Genomic DNA, 9,757 nt, shown 5'->3' with positions numbered 1-9,757 from the left:
CGTATAATCAACACACGTACGCCAATTCCCATTCTTTTTCTTGATAGCGACAACGTTAGAGATCCAAGTGGGGTATGTGATCTTTCGTATGTACTTGGTCTTAAACAATTTATCCACCTCTTTGTCGATAGTCTCAGTACATTCGGGACCTATCTTTCTGAGTTTCTGCTTAACTGGCACGACGTTCGGATCCAAATTGAGCTTATGGCAGGCTATGGAGGGATCAATTCTAGGCATATCCTCATAACTCCAAGAAAATACATCTCGGAATTCTTGTAAGAAACTTATCAACTCTTTTCTAGTCTTTGGGTCCAACATGGTGCCAATTGAGACAAGTCGTGGTTCGGAATCATGTCCTATGTCTACTTCGTCAACTGTTTCCAATGTTGGTGGAGTCCTCCTATCTTCCGGCCCTATAGAATCTAATGGAATTACATCCAAAGGTGCCAACACTATGTCTTGAAAGGGAGACTCGTTCTGTAATTGCTATTTGGCGGGTACCGAACTTTCCCCCAGTGTTATTGGAGTAGTTCCAGAACCATTTCTTAAAAGAGCGGTGATAAGAGCCCAAAACTATAGTTTTAACCCCTTAATAATCATACTTTTAGACCAATTATGTGAGTAATAAATAAGAGTTAACACTGATTACATGTTTTTTATGTATTTCAGGCAGTAAAGTCAATTATCTGCAGAAATGTGCTACTTTGGTGAGATAAAGGAGTAAGGATTGGTTGCTAAGAAGTTCTGTGATAAAGACCAAGATTCAAGGAGACAAAGCCTTTCTAAAGCCCGGTAAAAGCTAAGAAGTTAAAGTCAACGCGGGCAGAAACAGTACACAAAGTCAGCAGAACTTCCGAAGGCCGTATCTTTGGACTTAGACCTCGGAATTGGGTCTACCTTATGTCAAAACGACCGGCTCGGGAAGAGATTTCTAATGGTCCAAGTCTTAACCCAATCAGAAGAGCAAAAGTGGACAAAAAGTCTGTTGAAGCCAAATCCAGCTGAAGAGCCCTTTTCGGACTAAAAGAATTGGGTTTTGGGCCTGATTTTCCGGCCCAAAACATGGTTCCAAGCCCATGCATGATTTTTGGATCTGAAGCATATAAAAACAAAAGCTTAGCTCTTTGTTAATGGTAGCTAATTAGACCTAAACTATAGATAATTCTAGATCTAGTTTTAATTGTTTTTAATTAAGTTTAGTTTCAATTCAATTTTTGTTTTAGATTAAACTCTTAAATCATTGTTCTTCATCGATTAGATAAATAAAAAAAGTAGATTCTTGTTCATTTCGATTTTGTCATTTACAATTGTTTAGATCTAAATTCCTTTATTACTTGTTATTTATTTCCCAGTTATTACCTAAGATTTCAATTATTGTTTAGACAAATTGCATAAAGATAGAATTTTTATATGATGTCTAGTTTTAATTCAATGGGAAATGATAGTTGTATGAATCAAGGCTAAACCTCCATTAGAGGGGTTGAAGAAGCCTTGATGAAGCTTGATCTTTGTTAAACTTAGAAATCATCGTGATAGTTATTCCACTCTAGAAACGATTAATTCACCATGAGAATAGGTTTAATCGCTCACATGCTAGTTATGAATTGGTAGAAATGTCATGTATAATTAGGGATTAGAATTACTATTTTGATATGCGAAGCATTCAATTTGGATCACGATGAGTCTTTGTTAGTAGGATTAAGTTGAGTTAAGGTGGATTCAATTCCCTTTAATTCTTTATCTAGATTCAAACCTTTAGCATTCTATCATTTCGTTATTCGTAACTTGTTAATTGAATTCACCTCGTAGTATATAATTCCCCTCGTAAATCTCTCACTAGACTTATGATTGATTAGTTGACACGAAACCATCGCATGCTAAAGAACTAGGAGTGGAACGAACTTCCTACTCCACTATATCTTAATTTGATTGAGAGTAAAAACTTTGATAAATTAGATACACGAAAATAGTTCTAGTTTTACTAGCGTTTAGAGTTCTCGCGAGCTTTAGTCATTGGTAAAACTACTCATTTTACATGTATCAAGCGGCGTAGCATCGCTTGGAAGCTTGTTGATCTCCTTTGATCACCACAATATTGCCTTTGTGAGGGAACTTCAAGCCTTGATGATAAGTATTTGGAACTGCTTTCAAGCGATGAAGCCAACTCCTACCAAGAATAGCATTATATTGCATAACTCCCCTGACAATCGTGAAGTTGACATTCAGAGTAATGTCGCTTTTATTTGATCAATTCAATCTCTCCTCACTGCATCGGCCATGTCACCATTAAATCCATACAAAAAAGATTTCACGGGACGAAGTTCTGTTTCTAGAATCAGCATTTGTTTGAAAGCATGATATTAAAGTATATCTGCAGAACTCCCAGGGTCGATGAGGATCCTACACATATCACACCCAGCAACTTCTAAGGACAGAACCAATGCATCCGAGTGTGGAAAGAAAACCCCTTTAGCGTCGTCATCAGTGAAAACAACTGCGGAGTTGGATTCCTTGGTTGGTTTGGAAGTGACATTGTTAATGATGCGCAAATGCTTCGCCTGTCTTTCTTGGTACCTTTGCCCTCTACTCAACTTATCAAATGGGCGTTTGGAATTGCCCCCAGTGATCATGTGAATCACTACCTTATCTGTTCTTGTCTCTGCATTGTGTACATTGGTGTTAGGAATTGCGACAGTATTCTGAGTTGGAGTACCCTTATATTTATCTAGTAAACCTCGGTCTACGAGATCCTGAATCACATGTTTAAGAGACCTACAATTCTTAGTTCCATGACCTGCCTGTTTATGGAACTTACAGTACATGTTAGTATTCCTAGCTCCAATAGTGCCGGGCTTCATCTTTGGAGGGTTCTTTAACATGTTTTTGTTCTTGATGGCGTCGAAGATGTCCTCATAAGGATGAGTTAAAGTGGTAAAGTCCCTATCCAGCGGGGGTAGTTGCTCAATTCCTGAAGTGTCACCAATCTTCTACCTCTTGGACTTATCTTGATAGGAATTCTTATCGACCGACTTGTGCTTCGACTGTGGTTCCTCGGACTTCCTATCATCATAATGACTAGCAGAGCTCCTACCAACAGGAGTGGAGGTGACACTGGTTATCACTCTTTTATGAGAAGATTCCCTATCCAATTGGTCTTCTTCCAATTCCGCATACTTATCGATCCAAGCCTGCAACTCTGTCATGTTCGTAGGCTTCTTTTTCTTCAAGGACGTGTATAGACCAGAAGTGGGATCTAATCCTTTTCTAAAGGCTACAATGGCGAGGGTCTCATCGACGTTGTCAACATAAAATTGAACCTCGTTAAATCTTTTGGTGAAATCTCTAATATGCTCGTCCTTCCGGATCTTCATGTCAAATAGTGCATCAGCGGTTTTAATGTAGGATCGGTTGTTGCAACTGAATTTCGCAATGAAATTGATGGATAACACCTTAAACTTCGTGAATCTTTTTGGGCAGCCGTTAATACCGATGAGTGCCAAGTCTGTCAAACTTGAAGCAAAATACTGGCACAAATAATGATCTTTCTTAGAAAGACCTACCATTGCTTGACGATAAACGAGCACATGAGAGACCGGATCTCCTTTGCCATTAAATTTAGAGAACTTAGGTGGTTTATAATCATGGGGGATGTATCCACTCATAACATGTCGTGAAAAAGGAGTTCCAATGTCTCCCTCGATTGCTAACTGCACAACTGACTCATCCATCTTGGTTGGTTTCGAACCTCGCAGTTCCTCCAGTATTTGAACCTTGAGCTGTGCAAGAGTAGTCGGTTCATGAATTGGAGTTCTCTCATTGTTGTACCTCAGACCTGGACTCTCGTAGTTCTCATCTCGATGATAACGTGGTTCTGGTTCCCAAGGTTGGGTGGAGGAGTTTGCAAAACTGGATCGGGGAACTGAGGGATTCCGAGGCAATGAAGGCTCCCTTGGAACTGAAAGTCTTCTTCGTCGAGGGTGACCTTGATAGTTGTGGATTCCGGGCAAACACATTCAAACTTCCATCCCTCGTACCTCGAGAACTTGAATACCAAGAGAAGTCAGTTCCGTGTGAACTCGAGTGTTGGGTTGGATCCAATTCCTGATTATAATCTGAATCTGGTTGGTCGCTATGATACTGATAAGAGTCCAAAACTGTAGTTTTAACCCTGTAACAGTCATACTTTTAGACCAATTATGTGAGTAATAATTAAGAGTTAACACTGATTACGTGTTTTTATGCATTTCCAGGCTTCAAAGTCCATTATATGCAGAAATGTGCCACTTTAGCAAGATAAAGGAGCAAAGGTCGGTTACTAAGGAGTTCCATGACTAAAGGCCAAGATTCAAGAAGACAAAGCCTTTCTAAAGCCCGATCAAAAGCTGAAAAGTCGACGCGGGGCGTAAATAAGCACATCGTGAGAACTTCCGAAGGCCGTATCTTTGGACTCAGACCTCGGAATGGGGCCTACCTTATGTCAAAACGACCGGCTCGGAAAGAGCTTTCTAATGGTCTAAGTCTTGACCCAATCAGAGGAGCAGAAGTGGACGAAAAGTCTGTTGAAGACAACTGCAGCTGAAGAGGCCTTTTTGGACTGAAAGAATTGGGTTTTGGGCCTGATTCTCTGGCCCAAAACATGGCTCCAAGCCCATGCACGATTTTTGGATCTGAATGTATAAAAACCAAAGCTTCACTCTTGGTTAATGGTAGATAGTTAATGGTAGCTAGTTAGACCTAAAAATATATAGAATTCTAGATCTAGTTTTCAGTAGATTAATTAAGTTTAGTTCCATTTCAATTCTTGTTTTAGATTAAATTCTTAGAATCATTATTCTTAATTAGTTTGATTAATAAATTAGCTAGTTTGTCAATTTCGATTCTTGTCATTTACATTTATAGATCTAGTTTAAATTCTTGTTGATATCATGTCTTAATTATAAATTAGATTTTAATTATTGTTTAAATTAGATTAGTAAATTTCAATTCTTTATAATATGTTTAGTTTTAATTTAACTGGGAATGATAAGCGTGATGATTCTCGGCTAAACCTCCATTGAGGGGTTGAGAAGCCTTGATGAAAGCTTGATTCGATTATCGTGTAGAGTCGTTAAGTAATTTCCTTTCCACTCTAGAAACGATTAGTTCACCATGAGAATGGGTTTAATCGTTCACATACTAGTTATGAATTGGTAGAAATGCCATGTGTAATTAGGGATTAGGAGAAACCATATTGTTCTCGATTCAATTCGGATTACGATGATTAAATGGTTAGTAGGATTAAGTCGAGTTAAGGTGGAATCAATCCCCCTCTAACTCCTTATCATAGAATCAACGTAGCATTCCCATAGTTGTTATAATAGTCGACTAGTTGCATCTTGTGGGTAGTTGCATCGTAGTCTAGTTGCCACTTCGTAAATCTCTCATTAGACTTTAGAGTTAAGAATACTTATACGTAGAGAACACAGCATGCGGAAGGACTAGGAGTGGAATGAATCACTCTACTCCACTTTATTTCGATAGACCTGAGAGTAGAAACTTTGATAAACATAGGCTCATAAGCTAGTTTAGTTTACTTACGTTTTGAGTTCATCGTTCATTTCGTAGGTAAACTATTCATTTTTATGCTGGACCTGGACCTGGACTCTCATTGTTGTACCTCAGACCTGGACTCTCGTATTTCTCATCTCGATGATAACGTGGTTCTGGTTCCCAAGGTTGGGTGGAGGAGTTTGCAAAACTGGATCGGGGAACTGAGGGATTCCAAGGCAATGAAGGCTCCCTTGGAACTGAAAGTCTTCTTCGTACCGAGGGTGACCTTGATAGTTGTGGATTCCGGGCAAACACATTCAAACTTCCATCCCTCGTACCTCGAGAACTTGAATACCAAGAGAAGTCAGTTCCGTGTGAACTCAAGTGTCGGGTTGGATCCAATTCCTGATTATAATCCGAATCTGGTTGGTCGCTATGATACCCACCGAAGTAAGGGATATAAGGCATAGGGACGTAACCCTCACTATGGTCGAGACTTGGTGGCCGGAACTGCCCCCTCAAGTTTCCATCAGTAGGCAACACCTTTGGAGGTGAACGGACCCTCCTTCGTGCGGTAGTAGTCTTGGAAGAAACACAAATGAGCCTCCTATCGACAATGTTCGGCCATCACAACATCCATAACGGCTTGGTTGGTTATGGCAGATTGGGGAGTATCGTTGTTGGGCTCATCTTCTACATGCCCTTCCCCAAAACGACAAGCTCCACTACGTTTAGATTGTCTTTGTGCAGTAACATGTGGGTTATTGATTTCACTATTTCTCTCATTACCTTGATTTGCATTGGCTCTTGTAGTAACCATGATTTTGAATCAAAGTGAAGAAAAGAAGATTTTTTTTTAAGAATAAAAAACCCAAGTAAATTGGTGCATAAGATAACCTAGAACCGAAAAATATTCGGCCAAGAAATCAAATCAATTCTATATGGTTTCCCACAGACGGCGCCAATTGTGTGATGATTTTTCCTAATCTAGAAACACAAATATTTTATTAATGATCAAAGAACAATGAGAAGTATTATATCAAGAAGAAGAAGAGATGTAGAAGATGATAAGTTGAACCACATTCTTTAATGGCTGCCTACGTATCCTGTGAAATAGAAATCAAACTCAAAGCGTAGTTCAACTATTCTATTTATAAGAATAGATGAGGTTTCCCAATTATTGTTTAACTAGGAGACCGTCTCTTGTTAAGTCTCATCTTGACTCTTCTAGAAGCCCCATGTTTCCCAAGTCAAATAGGTCTCCTTTATTGACTTAAACAACATAAAAACATGTTTAGGTTCGGAGTAGTAGTTAGAGCTCCGAGCTTAGTAGTTGAGTTCCGGATTTGGAGTTCATAGTTAAGAGTTGGTTATACGGACCTACTACTCCAACTAGTTCCAAAACCCACGAACCTACTCCGAACCTAGTAGTTGAGTTCCGGATTTTGAGTTCATAGTTAAGAGTTGGTTATACGAACCTACTACTCCAACTAGTTCCAAAGCCCACGAACCTCCTCTTCTTGTCTCACTTCCGAACCTAGGAAGTAAGAGGATTTGGACTTGAGGTATGTTCTGGTACTTTCTACCCACACCAAGACCATATCCGAGCCTTAAGAAGATGTTGCCACGTGTTACATATCTATTTGCTAAAATATGCACACACAGAGTACAAGAACTATGAAGTTGCTAATGTTATTAAGTCCACCATTTCTACTAATGATCTTCCAGTATAGATCAATAAATTATAGGGCATTTCAATACCAAATACCTTGCACATCTGTTAAATGTTCAGACACCAAGGTATGCAAAAGCTGGTGCTTGCTGCTTGGCAGGTCATTAGTTCATTGGAGCTTGAACATACATCATCTTTAGGTCATCCACATATTGGACACACAACGTCTAAAGCTCGCTCCTTATTAGGTTAATTACACCGAACTAGTGCTAGCTATAGCCATTTACGCACATACAATTCAACATTTTGAGCTCAATGCTCGATTTATCTTTGAAATTACAATTTATTTTGTTATAATTCATTTTTGGCATTAGTTCGATCTAGTGCAGGTCAATCAAGTTCCAAACTGGGGGCTGGCGACAACAATCTACGAACTGGGGCTAGCTTCAATTCCGTTATTATTTGAGCTCAATGTTCTATTCATCTCTAGATTAATTGCGATCTCCAATTCCACGTGTGCCATATCATTTTCTCACTAAATGAGGACCTATACTCTAGGATCAGTTCAGTGCAGAACTACCATACCATTTTCTCATCAACTGAGGGCCTATATTTCTAGGATCAGTTCGGTGCAGAACTACCATACCATACCATACCACTCAGAATTTAAAGCTAGGAGACGTCAAAAAAAAATAAAAAATAAAAAAAGGTTAGTTAGACTTACCCCATTACTAGTTGCAATTAGTGTTTACCCCAATTGCAAGATCTAACGGTTACGAGATGAATGTTTTTTTCGGATGAAAAAATCGACCGTTAGATCACTCAAATGGGGGTATCACTAATATTTTTGAAAATTGGGAGGTAACACTAATTGCAACTAGTAATGGGGGGGTAAGTCTAACTAACCCTAAAAAAAAAATTACCATATAGACCATACCATTTTCTCACTAATTGAGGACCTAAAATTTAGTATCAGCTCATTGCAGAATTACCATACCATACCATACCATACCATTCACGAAACGTGATCTCCAAATCCGGTACTACTCAAATATTGATGCCCTACCATGTTCAATATTACCATACTATTTATGAAAGCAACCTCCAAATTGTGAACTCCAAATTATGATCTCCAAACTCAGTAATACTCAGACATAGTAGTCAAGGTCAAATGTATTGATGCCCTGAGAAGGCTCAATACATGCACCATTTCCCATATCATTCAATACTACTCATATGTAGTGGTTTACCATACATACATGTTGCTGCCTTAATTGAGGTTCAATATTTTACCATACCATATTATTCAACTCAAAAAATATGTACTCCAGATCATAGAATGATCTGTCACAGAAATATTTTATCAGATCACATAATGATCTATCAATTCTCCAGACCACCAAATAGTCCGTCGCCCATAAATACTCTATTAGATCATATAACGATCTACAAATTCAGTACTACTCAGACATAGTAGTCATGGTCAAGTGGCAACATACACCACTTCGATCAATTCAATTTCTTGCCATATCGATATCTTTTTCAAGGATTGATCGAACAAAAGCAATACTTGTCAAACTAACATAACATTGGCTAAAATATTCAATTGTAGGGGCTCGATACCATCAGGAGCATCAACGAATTCTTTTGGCACCACAGAATGATCCCCAGTCAGCTCAACAAGAGCAGTACTTGTCAAAGTAGTATCATTTGCATATTTAATTACTACCCCACGTGCTTCCCATGTGTGGAATTACTCTCTTATTAGGTTGCCCCATAAAATAGGAACGACCTAATGAGAAGGGGCTATGTGAGGGACCAATATACACAACCAATATATATTATACACATATCTAGTACAACTCATCACATACCACTTTTCCTGACGAGCTCGTAATAGCTCCCTCCAAAATGAACCAACGACCTCTAAGGAAGATCACCCCCAGTTCCTTTGAATACTTATTTATGAATTGCTAGCTTGATGTGATACCATAACGGTCAATAATGTACGAGATAACTATCTCCATCAAGACCGTATAGGTAGCTTCAGTCATGCCCATCAATGCTTCTTTATTACTCTCCATCAATGCTCTATAAAGTCTCACATCAATTGGACCTGATCGGACGGAAGAGAAGATGAAAGATCACAAAAAAAAACTATAAAGCAGGCTCCATCTTCTCCATTATGGACGGACGACACCATACCATATCAGAGATGACCTCTCCATTATCCATTCGGAAGAAAGCCCTCCATCTGCTTTAGGCTCTATGCCCCATGCTCCATGCTCAATCCTCCCTAAATCCACTCTAGACATGATCTTCAATCTCCACTCTCCATCTCACACCAGAAAGTCCAATTTAAACATGAACTATGTCTGATTTGATTCTAGTTCACCGGAGAACTAGATGCATAGGCAGCTTGCACATACCCAAGCTCAGTCAATACCATATTTCCACCTAATTTCCCCCATTCTCCCGGAATCGTAAGGTTTTGCACAAAATGAACATTTACAAGCCCCACTAAGAATTTCTATGTAGTGTACTTCAATAGCGTAA

General features: G+C 39.0%; 1 protein-coding gene across 1 annotated transcript; it reads right to left on the bottom strand.

Annotated features, from left to right (window-relative positions):
* Nucleotides 1-2,360: 2,360 nt before the first annotated feature.
* LOC147524644 (uncharacterized) lies at nt 2,361-2,879 on the bottom strand. Its single transcript, XM_086575667.1, has one exon. It carries the CDS (start codon nt 2,877-2,879, stop codon nt 2,361-2,363), a length of 519 nt encoding a protein of 172 aa, XP_086431793.1.
* Between the last annotated feature and the right edge of the window lie 6,878 nt (nt 2,880-9,757).

This window comes from Coptis chinensis, chromosome 1 (assembly GCF_015680905.1).
Source record: "Coptis chinensis isolate HL-2020 chromosome 1, ASM1568090v1, whole genome shotgun sequence".
In the NCBI taxonomy this organism is placed as follows: domain Eukaryota; kingdom Viridiplantae; phylum Streptophyta; class Magnoliopsida; order Ranunculales; family Ranunculaceae; genus Coptis; species Coptis chinensis.
The sequence above is the reverse complement of the archived record's forward strand: the minus strand, read 5'-3'. Positions and strand labels throughout refer to the sequence as shown.

What these genes read in the sequence shown, in the direction of transcription:
- LOC147524644 (XM_086575667.1), bottom strand. Translation starts at nt 2,879, where the DNA reads ATGTTAAAGAACCCTCCAAAGATGAAGCCCGGCACTATTGGAGCTAGG.